Source organism: Thamnophis sirtalis, unplaced genomic scaffold (genome assembly GCF_051295495.1).
Source record: "Thamnophis sirtalis isolate CommonGarterSnake01/CBP01778 unplaced genomic scaffold, rThaSir2_p1.2 scaffold_9, whole genome shotgun sequence".
Taxonomy (NCBI): domain Eukaryota; kingdom Metazoa; phylum Chordata; class Lepidosauria; order Squamata; family Natricidae; genus Thamnophis; species Thamnophis sirtalis.
Window position 1 is genome coordinate 29,715,767 of NW_028261389.1, and position 14,595 is coordinate 29,730,361.

General features: G+C 41.0%; 1 protein-coding gene across 5 annotated transcripts in view; it reads right to left on the minus strand.

Annotated features, from left to right (window-relative positions):
- Positions 1-7,436: 7,436 nt before the first annotated feature.
- The window catches only part of CSNK1E (casein kinase 1 epsilon), a 40,903-nt gene continuing 33,744 nt past the window's right edge, over positions 7,437-14,595 (minus strand). For 2 of the 5 annotated variants that reach the window (XM_014054941.2, XM_087723185.1), the window contains exons 9-10: positions 13,776-13,915; positions 7,638-9,104 (exon numbers count right to left, since the gene is read on the minus strand). In XM_014054941.2, coding sequence (XP_013910416.2) covers positions 9,054-9,104; positions 13,776-13,915 — 191 coding nt within the window. In that variant the 3' untranslated portion in view covers positions 7,638-9,053. Of the gene's footprint in view, positions 7,582-7,637; positions 9,105-11,282; positions 11,349-13,775; positions 13,916-14,595 lie in introns of those variants that run through there. The other 3 variants (XM_087723187.1, XM_087723186.1, XM_087723188.1) reach the window with 3 other exon arrangements.

The window sequence follows — 14,595 nt, forward strand, 5'->3', positions numbered from 1 at the left end:
CTCTTCAGTAAATCATTGTATAGAAGAGTTTACGGTTTAATGTGATATGTAAATTGAGCGATAGGTTTTCTACTCTAGGTATTGAGATGAACTTCAATTACTTTTCTTCAAAAATTAAGATACATACACCAACACTCACTGAAGAAGCGCCTAATGCTGGGAAAAATTGAGGACAAAATAAGAAGGGGACGACAGAGAATGAGGTGGCTGGATGGAGTTACCGAAGCAGTAGGTGTGAGCTTGAGTGGACTCCAGAGGATGGTAGAAGGCAGGAAGGCCTAAAGGAACATTGTCCATGGGGTCGCAATGTGTCGGACACGACTTTGCAACTAACAGCAACAATACCAATAGTGTGTGTAACATCACAATGAGAATACAAGAGCCTGGGGTTTGCTTACATTGTGTCTATCATAAGGCAGGTTTCATTCTATTTAATTCTGATCTTTATAGGGAGGGTATGTGTTAAGTGCCATTTCTTATCTTTCACATTGCAATCAAACTACAGTGTTGGGGAGGGAGAGAAGATAGACAGGAGCCATGCTTCCTTGAGCACAGATGAAAAGATACAATAAAATGTAATAAAAACTATAAAATCTGGAATTATAAATAGGCTTGAAAACTGTCTGCTCTTTGGCACTCTCTTGCTATCACAATAACTTTAATATCCCGCATCAGAATGGCCATTGTCATCCAGGAATTCCTGGTGGCCTTTCTAGGCTCTGCCCCAGATATGTGCAATGTGATATTCCCTTCATGAGGTTTGGCTGTAAGAATCTGTTGGAACCCGTTGTCTTAACTTTCTCCCTGCAGTGTAGCAGTGTCTTCCCATGTTTATTGACTTTATGGCCGGCTTGGCTGTAGTTTCACATGCTTGTGATCCTGGGAGGCTTCAACCTGCCTTCTTTGGGCCTGGAATTAGAGGTGCTCCCTATGGCTATCATGGGTAGGCCCAATTTATTTAGAGCCCAGTTCTCAGAGCAGGTCACACAACGTTTTGTTTTTGTTTTAAGGCAGCGACATCGGGGGTGAAATTCAGCAGATTCTGACAGGTTCTGGAGAACCGGTAGCGGAAATTTTGAGTAGTTTGGAGAACCAGCAAATACCACCTCTGGCTGGCTCCAGAGTGGGGTGGGAATGGGGCAAGGGTGGGTTCCTGCCAGTTCTAACCTCTTCTATAGAAGAGGTTCCACAAATCTACAGTGCCGTTTAGAACCGGTTCCAGCTCCCTCCCCCCGCCCGTCTGCACATCATCAAGATGAAGAGCGAGAGGAGGAATTCTGGGAGTTGAAGTCCACAAGTCTTAAAGCTGTTGTGTTTGAACACCCCTGGGTTTTTTTTTTCCTAAAGGGTTAGGGGTGCAAGGGTCTTGTAACTTGACAGCTTTAAGACTTGCACACTTCAATGCCAGAGTTCCTGAGCCAACATGCCCGGAGGAGGAATTCTGAGAGTTCAAGTCCACAAGTCTTAAAGCTGTCAAGTTTGAACACCCCTGGGTTTTTTTTCCCTAAAGGGTTAGGGGTGCAAGGGTCTTGTAACTTGACAGCTTTAAGACTTGCGTGCTTCAAATGGCAGAGTTTCTGAGCCAACATTTTGGTTGCTAAGCAAGAGCATTGTTAAGTGAGTTTCACCACATTTTACATGTTAGCCACGCCCACCCAGTCACATGGCTCGCAAGCCACTCCCACTTGGTCACATGGCTGGCAAGCCACTCCCACCCAGTCACATGGCTGGCAAGCCACTCCCACAAAGCAGGCCACATCTACAGAAGAGGTTCTAAAAAATTTTGAAACCCACCACTGGAATGGGGATTTTGCAATATCCTTCCCCTGCCATGCCCACCAAGCCATTCCCACAGAACCGGTAGTAAAAAAAATTTGAATTTCATCACTGAGCGGCATGATGATCTGGAATTTCAGAATATTAATATCAGTTCCATAGACAAATAAAGCCCTTTTGGCCCAGATCTCCTGTGGTCTCTCACACACACACACTGCAAAGATACAGGGTTTATTTAATTGGCCTGCCCCAGGCGACTGATGGAGACAATGAAGTTTCAGCCAAGGCCTCTTATCATAGTTTGGAATAAGCATATGGCAAGGGCTATGGATTGGGTCACACTGGTATGGATTCTGCGGTTGCTGGTCTTGTAGAACTCCTGCAGGCTCACTACAGAGCAACGTTGAGATGGAGTGTCTGTGGAGATTCTCAGTCATCCCAGATCCTGGTTGTCTCAAAGGTGCTTTTTTCAAGAGGCAACTGGACTTTCTGGTATTTCTTTGAAGATGTTTTGCTTCTCATCCAAGAAGCTTCTTCAGCTCTGACGGGATGGTGGGGAATGGAAGGATTTAAACTCCTTGCAGACAGCTAGACATTTGCATTCTTTTAGCGGGTCATTAAGATCCCCTCTGAAGGTTTATCTGTGTCATCAAGGTCATGTGAGTGGTGCACATTGGTGTGGATTGTGGAGCCTTCTTGGAACTGTTGAAAGGACTGTAGTAGATTGGAGATAGATGAAGTTGTATCCCCCTCCCCCTCTGTTGAGAAAGGGCTGTTCAATTTTGACATAGATAGCCTCTTTAACCCCTCTTTCAAACCAGCGATCCTCTCTGTTCAAAATATGGACTTCTTTGTCTTTGTTGTCTGTTGAGGTGGAGTGATGCAAGAAATGCCAATAGAGTTGCTGGAAAAAGTTGAAGAGAGAAGGTGACCAGCCACAGGTAAGAGCCTCTCCTGTGAAATACCATTCCCCAAGGATCTGGCAGGTCCACACTCTTCTAACCTTCTGAAAGACCTTAAAAAGCTGGTTCTTCCCAAAACCACTGGGATGAAGTGAGGCTAGAGTTCAGTTATTGTTTTAGGATGTCAGGATTTGGGTTTGACTGTTGGTTTTATTATGATTTTGTGAGTTGCCCAGAATAGTGACCCAGAGAATTCTTTTGAGTGAATTAATGAATGAGATAAACAATTTGAGATCCAGCTGGCCCAGTTTATAGTACATCAGTAATAGAAAGGGAATAAATTAATATCAAAGTGTACTTGCATGCTTAAAGCTATGCTAGATATTAATTCAAAGGGAATTCCATTGCAAATCTTTACTGCATCAAAATATTTGCTGTTTATGACCAAATAAAGATTGATTGACATATCACAATATAAACCACAAAAAGAGCAGCCAAAATTACATTTTTAGAATACAACTCACATGGTTTTCCTGCTACTTTAAATTTAAAACAATCATCCTCAAAAAGGGTTAGACACCCCTCCCCCACAAGTTTTATTTCTATATTTCTATTCTCAGCAGTAAGAAACTATTTAAAAGTAAATTGTTGGAACAAACCACTAAGCTTTTATTTTGGGTAAATAAAAATGAAAAAGTGTGCATGTATACAACACTTTTGAAGAAAAGGAGTTAAAAAGATTACAGATTTTCTTATAAATATGGTATAGGAAATAGATTCTTCCTTGCCTTTTTATCCTTCCTGTTAAAACCATTGAGATTATATCTTGAAAAGCAACTCCAGCCCCAGGAAACTCACTCCTCTCCTGCACATTCATATTCCAAGTCCCAATTTAGACGAGATGAGCTAGCAATAAAGGCACTGCTGTTCCTCATGCCAGTTCTTGCCTCTACCAGCTGATCTGATGACGGCAGTTGGGAGTCTACAATAGGAGGGCTTTGACTGACTGTACCACTTAAGTACAACCAGTTCTGATCTTTCTCTGCAGAGGCTCCATCTGACTAACAACAGCAGATTCAGGTTGGCTTCTATGCCAATAAAATAATTGTTTTTCTTGCTATAGATTGGCAACAATGAAATCTGTACCTATAGCAAGTCTGTTTTCTCTTTTAAGTAATAGTGAATTATTCTTATACTTGAAACTGGGGGATTGTGGACTAATTGTGGATGATAAATTACTGCTCATGGTACAGCATGGAGTAAATTAATGGAGATTTATTCAAATCATAGTGAAGTAATTAATAATTAATACAAATAATAAAGTAGACTGGACTTTTAATGCGATGCACAAAGCAGATGAATGCTTTGCTCTGTTCCAAGTCAGCTGAGCAATAATATTCGAAAAATTCAAGGGCTTGTGTCTTTAATCTCTCCTAATTATTTATATAACTGTTCCAGTTTTAAAGATTGTTTTATTTTGAATCAAGTTCAATTTTCTATTTCACTACTGTGCCAATATTACACCGTACTTTCGAATTCACATATTGATGGCTCTTAGTCTGGGTCAATTTTTTATATGTATCTTAATGTACATATAAGCATATTAATGAATTCTGCACCCCAGTAGCACAAAATGGTAAAGCACATCGTGCCCACTGAGACAGCAGTTTTCTGGTGGTACACGTGCCCAATTAAGACACAACCATCACAAATCGCCAAGTTCCCATTAGCAGAAAGAGCTGCTGCAGCTTCTTTGTAGTTTAGATTTAGAATATTCATTATTGGAAGCCAGCCTCCCTTTTTCAAGGAAGACCCTTTGTGGAGTCAACAGTACCATTACATTCATAGTAACAATTCTGTGGTGGGAAAGACCAAGGGGAGGGTTGTTTTTTTTTGCTAGATTCTACCATTGTTCAGCAGCAGTGACTCCACTAAGTCAGTGGTCTCCAACCTTGGCAACTTTAAGACCTGTGGACTTCAACTCCACAGGAGTTAAAGTCCACAGGTCTTAAAGTTACCAAGGTTGGAGACCACTGCACTAAAGAATCAAATTAAAACATCAGAAGATCTCAACTAGGCTCCTGCAGGGAACAACTGAACAGAGTGAAGAAAACTGGTACGGCTTTCTCAAGTGTAAGAGCAATGTTTCCAGGCAGAAGCAGAGAATAGATAGCCAAGGGGAGCTTTATAGCCCAACAGGGCATGACGAGCCCTCCTTCTCCCAATCCTTCCCTCAACATAGATAGGCTATTGTGGAAGACATGGGGATTTTAGGTAGAGAGCAGCTAAATGAAAAGAGTTGCCAAGTGGGAAACAAGCTATATAAACCAATCGAATCTGGTGATAAGAGCTTGTGAGTCATTTACCATACCCTACTATATCTGCAATGGAGGGTGAAATCAACTTACCTTCGCTACCGGTATGCAAATGTGAGTGCGCACACACCACCTCCACACATGCACTGGACCTTCCGCGCATGCGCAGAGGGTAAAAAACAGGACGTGATGACTTTGGGTGAGTGGGCGGAGCCTTCCGCCGCCACTGCTACCAGATTGGCTGAACCGGATAGAATTGGCTAAATTACACCACAGCTGCAATGCCTTCCATATTTTAGGCAGTTGGGGTTAAAGTCAAAGCTGCACTTAACATCTGATATGAAGCAGGCGGAACAGATCCATCTCTGTCTATTGTTTAAGTCAGTGGGGGGAACATGATCTAGACAGAGCACCTTTCTGACAGCAGTTTTGGACTATTGAGCAAGAATGGCAAAAAGATCATTACTCTTAATGACTTAAAGCCGAGGTGGCGCAATGGTTAGAGTGCAGTATTGCAGGCTACTTCAGCTGACTGCTAGCTGCAGTTCGGCAGTTCAAATCTCACCGGCTCAAGGTTGACTCAGCCTTCCCAGGTGGGTAAAATGAGGACCCAGATTATTGGGGGCAATAGGCCAACTCTGTAAACCGCTTAGAGTGCACTAAAGCACTATGAAGCGGTATATAAGTCTAAGTGCTCTTCCTCTTAAACAGATCTGATTGCCGTGGCTGAGTGTTATTTGCCTATATTTATATAGGGTTACGGGGGAAAAGACAAGTTTGTGCTGGATACTGCAGCATCTTGTTCAGACACAAGGCCACCTTTTAATCATTGGAATGTATAGTGGGTATGTTGGGGTTCTTCATATGAAAATTGCCATACACAATATGAATAGAACATTACATACTGCTTTTATTCACAGGAATTGAAATTCTGCTACATTATGTTTATTTTTGGTTAATTTTTACTTTAAAGTATAAGATCATCCAAATGGTGATTCTGGGTAGCTAATGTAAGGTTAAAAGCAAAGTAATGTGAAAGAATAGAGATTTCATCTTGGGAATGAAGAAGAGACTGTTGAAGCATTAAAGGAGATGAGAAAACAAAGTGTGAGAAAGGGACAGAATACAGATAAAGAGTTGGAAAGGACCTTGGAGGTCATCTAGTCCAACCCACTGCTCAAGCAGTAGACACATACTGCTTCCAGACACATATACCATTCCAGACAAAACCTCCAGTGATGGGAGCAGGCGGGCAAGGATAGTTGATGCGCAAAATATACATTGCAACGCTTATTGCAAAGCCTCTCAACTATCAAACGACAACCCGGCCTTCACGTGGTGCCCCCCGTTCCCACCAATCGGGCTCTGTCGACCCTTGGGACTGGCGTCCCCTTGGGTATATCCAGCCGAAACAGCTTCCATGGATCGCCGTAAAACAGTGGCGTCAAATTTCCATGGAAGTCGCCTATACCCACGATGGGTGAAGAGGCGTCAAGTACAAGTAGTACAAGTACAAGATGGGAGCACCCATAACTTCTGAAGGCAAGCCATCCCATTGCTTGATTGGATCTGCTTCTGAAAGGTATACATGGCCCTCCAACCAATAAATTGCAGAAAAAGTTAAAAAGTGGTTAAGAAATTCAGAAGGGTTTTCAAAGGCTCTAAATTTCACAGGTACATTTTGACACCCACCAAAACAGGCTCTCACTGACCAGCTGTGACTCTTGTCTAGCAGAAATGCTATCTGGTTTCTTTGCTCAGAAGTACCTTCGGTGGAAACTTTGCTTTGTAGTGCAACGCTTACATTCAAATCAATCTCACTTTGTATGATATTACAAGTCAATCCCTCCTTGATTTTGTATGATATAAAACGGGGCAGAGAGAAGAAACTCTTGACAGGCTATTAAGATGTTTTCATCCCATTCTATAACAATTAAAAATATTGTTGGAATTTTTCCTGCTTCTGAGTTTTGACCTGGCCTACACTAAAGACCAAAAAGAGAAAAATACAGAACCAAATCAACCCACAAATATATTCCAGCCTCAGATATTGGGGCTATTTTAAACAATGTTATTAGTGTCTCCCTTTGAATTTTGGGGAAGTCTATTAGAGGTTAGAGATTATTTTTCTTATACAAAGGACAGGGAGCAATTAATGCAGGATTCCTTAATTACGTGCAATGGAATCCTGTTAGTTTAAAAACTAATTAATTCTATGCTAAATAGAATTCCAATAAGTATTTTTATTTTTCATTATTTAAATTCTAAAAGAAACCTTGGCTAATGCATTTTTGGAAATATTGATTTTTGAATTAATTTGGATTGGTTTTAATCTGAAAATAAATTTCAATTTCCAGAACCTTTATCGTTTGAGTCCAAAACAAAGATTGCACAGTTTGAAGCCTGTACAATTTGCTTTTCTGCTATTATACCAGTGTTAAGAAAGTGAAAGCTATATCTGCTTTATTTTTAGGTGAGCAAATGATGTACATACTCTTCTTAAGTCAATCTTTTTCCTGGAACTTGGAAACAGAGCAATGATGAGGTTGCATGTAAAATGATACTTCTTGCCTACATCACAAGGTTGACTGCAGAGAAGAGAAAGAAAAAAGGCAGAAACTTCTATCACTTTATCATTTTCTACTTTATTACTTCAAATTAACAACCACAATAAAGCTCAAAAAAGTCCAATATTTACACAGGAAAAAAGTACAAAATTCCCACCCCCCCAAAGTTCAATTTTTTGTTTTTTTGTTTTTGTTTTAAAATTACAAAGTAATAAAAAGGTTTTTTTTTACTTAATTAAAAAAAAGGAGAGAGAGACACAGTAAGCAGGGTAAATAAATTAGGGGAAAACAACAACAAAAAACCTGTGTTAAATAGAAGAATTAAAAAAAGAAACCCAAAAACGCCAAGGCCGAATCCACTTCCAAACATTCCAGACTGCCCAACGTTTAAAAAAAATAAAATCCAAGCTATAGGGCTGGAGGACAGTTGATGATGGCTGTGATGCAGAACTAAAGACTTTGTTTTCTTGAATAAAACCTAAATATTTAAAAACAAGAACGGGGCAAAAAGGTGGAAGAAATCTTCTTATTGAGGAGGGAAGATGCGTCTGTCCTTCTAAAATTGATGGTACAAGGAGAAACCTCTGCAATCACGTGGCTTCTACTCCCAACCCCCTTCATTCACATACCCCTCCCTTTTCCTCAGCTCCATCCCTACTCCTGCAGGAAAATAACAAAAACGAAATAAAAATAATAAAACTAAGCACATCCAAACTGGTTGCTTGAGAAAGAGAGAGAGACAGACTGCCATCCCTTGCACTAGAAGCAGGGTACGTTTCTACACCTTCACATTTGTTGCTGACTTGCACAGCAGATATCGCTACCCACATCCACACCCTTAACACACAACTGCTGCCGTGCCAGTCCTGTTCACCTTATTGGTATGCCTGTAGCATCCCACAGGAATGCACACACAGGGGCAGTGGTGTCCCCAAAAGAAAGAATGCCTGAATACAAATAGCAGCCTTCGTCCACTGAATCTCCCCTGGAGGCAGTGCCAGCTTCCCACTGCAGCCAAATTTGAAATGAATGTTAAACCACCTCCTGAAGCTCCTTGGAGCTGGAATTTTTAAAGTCTCCTGTAAACATCCTCCTCCTCCCCACCCAAGAACCACAGAACAAAGATGTGATTAAAATTGTGTTGGAAACCTTCTTTTCTTAACTATCTGGATTTTCAAAAACAATATCGAATAAGGCTTCTCTCTTTTTTTTTTTGTGAGCAATACATATAGATCGGAAAGGGGAGCAGAAAGATCTGGGTGGTAGCCACGGCCTGCTGGCATGAGATGGGCAAGGCCTATGGAGAGGAAGCTGCACAACAGCAGCAAAGGTGTTCCTGCAAGGCTCCTGCATGAGTGAATCGTCAAAGGCAATTTGGTTCGGGAACACAGCCGATGATCTCAGGAAAGACAAGAATGCCAGCACAGGGCAGATCCTCTCCTTGTTGCTGGCGGGGAAAAAAAAGGTTGGCTTTTTTTGTTTGTTTTTTCCTTTTAATTTGTTTTTGTTGTTTTGTTTTTTAAAAGAAAAATACAGTGAAGACACTAGAAAAGGAAAAGAAAAGAACAGAGCGTTATAAAGAGGTTTCTTCTCAGAAAGTCAAACATTGGATTGTCTTCTGATAAACTGGCTTAGCGCTAAATGAGTCACCACTTATTTTCATGAAGGAATCCCCTTGCCTATCAATCTTTGGAACTTTAAGGGCTAGCAACTGCATTGAAAGAAGGAAAATAATACCCATATCTGCACTCGTGTTTTTAAAGCTATCCATCAATCAGAATTTATACAATGTTGTTTTATTTGCAAGGAGTGCAAAGTTATCTCTGGAGCTTCAAGGTGTTTTCATGTTTGATTACTTTGCTTTTAAGAAATTTTCTACCAATTCACAGTGAATATTTTTAAGAACCAAACTGAAACCACAGAGATAAAAGTGAAACACAAAATTGTCTAAAGTGCTGTATTTATTTTATGTACACTATCTGTGTTTCTTGCTCCTATGATGTGAAACCCACAGTTGCATAGATCTAGATCTGCTTTTTAAAGAAAAGAACATCTAATTCTAATGAATTGGCAGTAAAATTAAATAATGGCAATTCTCCTTAGGCTATGGTGTTTTTTCTCAATCTCAGCAACTTTTAAGATTCATGGACTTCTCCTAGCAGGCTAGCTGGGGAATTCGGGAAATTGAAGTCCACATATAGTATCTTAAAGATGTTGAGGTTAAGAAAAACAGACCTATACCCTTCCCCTGATCCCAAGACAAATATTCACTATCATATAAATCCTTACAGAAGAAATATTTTATTCTATTAAATCTATACCTGATTTTCTTTCAGGAACTTGAAGCAATAATACAAATCCCCCCATGACAGACCTAGTATTATAGTTAGCAATAATCAAATGGGGATGTGAAACTAATAACCCTATCCCAAGTCCAACACCATAAACACTACAGGACAGCTCTTCAATGAATGTTACATAATAATTATTTCGATTCAGGCTTTCAAGAATGTCTCTGGTGAAACAATACCAATACCCTGCTACTTGCTGCTCCTAGCACTCAAACTGCCAGCGGGGATCAATACTTCTGTGAAATCTTGTATTACACTTGCACAATTCCAAGGTAATAAATTACCATGTCACAAATCTAACAAACACTAATTGTAAGAACTGGCTGTATTATTATTGTTGTTGTTGTTGCTGCTGCTATTATTATTATTATTATTATTATTATTATTATTATTATTATTATTATTGGTGAGGTTCACAGCCTTTGAAGTTGGTTGGTAGCTCAACAGCTCAAGTCCTAACCAAGGACCTAAGAACCGTTAAGGTATTATTATTATTATTAGGTTAATCTTTGGTTTATTATCATTATCATTATTAATTATCATTATTATTATTAATTATATACTTTACTCATTAAATATGAAACTCAGCCAACTGAACATTCAAAAATGCATTACAAATACCAGTGACTGATGCTAATGGTTGATACGGTTTGCTGCCAGCGTCCTAGGTGTCAACCAGGTACCTTCTTAAAATATAAGATGTTCCGAGTAGCGCAGTTTTTTTGCAGTTCCGCTGGTGTTATTGCAGGAAGCTGCAATTTGTTGATGTATCTTGTAAAATTCTTGGACATGGTGCCAAGTGTCCTGATGACAATGGGTATCGCTGTCCCATGCTTCATCCATAGCCGTGTAGTTTCGATGGCCAGGTCGCAATATTTCATGATTTTTTCTAGTTCTTTTTCTTCAACTCTGGCATTATTATTATTATTACTATTATTATTATTATTTGTAGAACATTATGTCCCTTATTGCAAGGGCAGGAAAAAGAGTCCAGTTTTCTCGTCATGGGATGAAGTCATTTGGGCCTTTTAAAACATCCTGACTATCCCATTTCCATTTCATTGAGATTTAAGCATGTGGACCCTGCATGAGTCACCATTTGCTTGATCACATAATAATATGAGCCGTGGTGGTGCATTGGTTAGCACAGTACTGCAGACTACTGCAGATCAAATCTCACCAGGCTTGATCAAGGTTGACTCAGTCTTCCATCGTTCTGAGGTGGGTAAAATGAGGACCCAGATTGTTGGGGGAAATATGCTGACTCTGTAAACCACTTAGAGAGGGCTGTAAAGCACTCTGAAGCAATATATAAGTCTAAGTGCTATTGCTACAATGCTGTCATAACAGGCTGCCAAGGCAGACACTCACCTAAGCAAACACTGGTCTGGTGGAATCCACTCTTCATTTCCCCAGGTGATCAAATGGCACACTGGTCTGCAATAAACAAAGAACTGAATAGGCTGCAGAAGGAGACCATAGGAAAGGTACAGACGGATTGCTCTAGTTCAGTTCTTATGGTGTGCCACAATTGTGTGTGTCCGTGCTATCAGGCGCGCACGTGTGCCCACACCAATTCAATCCTCCCGGCCCCCTGCACATGCGCCCTCCCTGTGCATGCACACATGACCCCTCCCCAGGCTCCAGAGGCTTTCCTGAATCCTGGGGAGGGTGAAAACAGCTTCCCCTGCGCTCCTAAAGCCCAAAAATCAGCTGGCTGGCACACGCATGCACACCAGAGCTGATGACTGGCGTGCCAGGAAATATGGCTCTGCATGCCACCTGTGGCACGTGTGCCATAGGTTTGCTACCACAACCCTAGTTCCTCTCTCTCCCTTCTGAAGAGGTGATTCATCGCATTCCCTCTCCTAAAATGTATCCCTCTGTCCTCACCCTGAGAAAGATTTTCATCAATGTATTAAATGGATAACTTAGGGTGAATGCATTTTTTTAATTTTTAAAATGTTCTTCCCAAGATGACTTAGATATTCTTGAATCTACTGGAAAAGGAATTTTCATACTTAGCAAATCCACAAAAATAGACGATGATGCCAACTCAAGGGTTACAAAGGCAGTTGGGACCAGAATTTCTGCCACTAAGCAATACAGTCATAAAGGGCAACATCCTGGGACTGACTGTATGTCAATGAAGATTTCTGTCATTCAGGCAGAGTTGCTTGGAAGCTGAGTCATGGCAACTGGATTTCTTTTCTTCTTGGTTCAAAACATTTCATGGCTTATCCAAATAGCTTCTTCAGCCTGAACAAGTTGGTTAGAAGGATCCCATAAATGTCCTTCAGGGAGGTTTTATTTCTCATCTAACCTGCATAGGCTCGTTAGTTGAGTAGGCAGAGAGTTATTGGGATGTAAATGTTCCAACAGTTAAATCATCTACCCTAGTAAAGTCATTAAGAGTGCCCTCCCTGGTGAACCTGAGAAGTGGTCTCGGTCTTCCTGGGGAATGGTGAAAGAGCAGCATAAAGAATGGGGCACATACTGTGTCTGAGGCCTCCATCTCTACCGAGGAAAGGATTTTCCACTCTAGCATAAATGGACTCCTTCACTTCTCTCTCAAACCATCCATCTTCCCTATCCAAAATGTAAACATTATTATCCTCCAAACAGCATCCTTTTTCTTCTAAATGAAGGTGCCCTGCCAATTCTGGTCCTGCAGTGTTGCTTTTCCTGTGCTGGGGACCACCTTCTTGTGTAAAGGCTGCTTGGTTTTCTCCAATGTAGAGCTCTGAACACTCCTCACTGGGCTGGACTGCCATGCACATTACCCTTATATTTTGGTATCCGCTCTTTAGGGTGGACCAGCCTCTCCTAGTGTGTTGGTGGGTTTGAAGAACACAGATATGTGGCATTTTCCAAATATCCGTTTTAGTTTCTCCAATAAAGCCAGTGGGGTAAGGAATGACCAGATTTTTCTGTTGACTTTGAGTCTCAGCTTTGCCTGCAATTCTTTTGTTGGATCCAAATGCTGATTTAATAAAAGTCCAATTTGGATGCACGCCGGCTTTAAGAATTGCCAGGTGCCTATTTTTCTTCTTTTAGGCATCCCTGGTGGTGGGGATGTTTTCTGTCCTGTGATGTAGTGTCCCAATGACTCCTCTATTTTGTGTTGAAATGTATGGTGAGAATCAAACAGCAGATATTGGCATCTGTGTATGGGTTTCCTATAGATCTCTATTTCTAGGATGCCAATGGTTCCAATCAGAACCTCACTCTAGGAATGCCAGCCTGTTGTCCTTGGTGTCTTACCAAGTCTTGGTGTTACTTGATGTTTTAATCCAGTGTCTGTATGGTCTGTGAAAGCCTGTACTTCCTGGATCTAGATTTCTACACAGGTGACTGCATTGCTTGGGGACAAAAATCTCTGCAGTTCCTATTGAGCAAGCACCTCCTTGCAAGTTCCTGCCAGCTTCCAACAATCAAAGTCAACAGAGAAGCTGGCAGGAAGTTGCAAGTCCCAGGTGACTTGCAAGCCAGGCCAGCATGTAGGTAAATGGCTGCTGCCAGGTGGGAGAGATTGTGTGAGTGATGAGGGAGGTGCAGTGTTAGTGTAGCAGGTCTGCTGGGTTGTCCAGAACCTGAAGGAGCCACCATAACTACATTGTAAATTCAAATGGTCACTGAACAAGTCACTGTAAACCAAGGACTACCTGTAGATACTTCTCAGAATCCAAGGAAGTTGAGGTATCATATATCAATAATATTTATCCTCTCTTTGCCTGATTAGATGGACTGTTCAGTGGGCTAGGATGGGATGTACTTAAGCTTTTATTGCTGGTCTTACTTGCTCTGATGATTTTTATCGTAAATATTTTTTTCAGTGAAACACGATCATCAAAAGAAACTCACCTGTGATGCTGAAATCCGTGACACTTCTTGCCGTCCTGTGAGGTCAGACGAGGAGATGTTGGCGGGGGCTCCTCGGTGTAACCTCATGCTGACCTTGCGTTCCCTGTCTACCCGTGAAATTGCCCTGGGAGATGTGTTTCCTGGCAAGAAAGGAGTAATTATTTATAACATTGATATTTTGCAGTTATATAATGATGATGACAGAAGAAAGGAAGAAAAGAAAAAGAAAGAAAAAGTTATAGGATGGGAACAGGGAAGTGTCCATGGAAGGGAAGGCTACATCCTATGGGCCCTGGGATGTTAAGTTTGTTGGATTTGTACTCTGAAAAGAAGGAGAGCTCCTGCTTCTAATACTGGAAGGGAGATGGACTTGTTCTTCAACGGGTTCCATAATTGGGATTAATCTATTCCAGTTTTGAAACTGAAATATATTTACCGTATTTTTCGGACGCACCAGAGTATAAGATGCACCAAGAGGCAATATTTTAAAAAGTAGGTAGGTAGATAGAAGGATAGAGACAGAGAGAGAGAGAAATACAGTAGGTAGATAGGGAAAAAGAGAGAGTAGTTACGTAGATAAAGGGATGAAAAGAGAAATAGAGAGAAATAGAGAAATAAGGTAGGTAGGTAGGGAGAGTGTGTGTAGGTAGAGGAAGAGAGAGAGAGAAAAATAGAAAGATAGAGAAAAATACAATAGGTAGGGAGAGAAAGAGTAGGTAGGTAGGTAGGTAGATAAAGGGGGGGAGAGAGAAATACAGTAGGTAGGTAGGTAGGTGGGTAGGGTGTGTGTGTGTGTAGGTAGGTAGGTAGATAAAGGAAT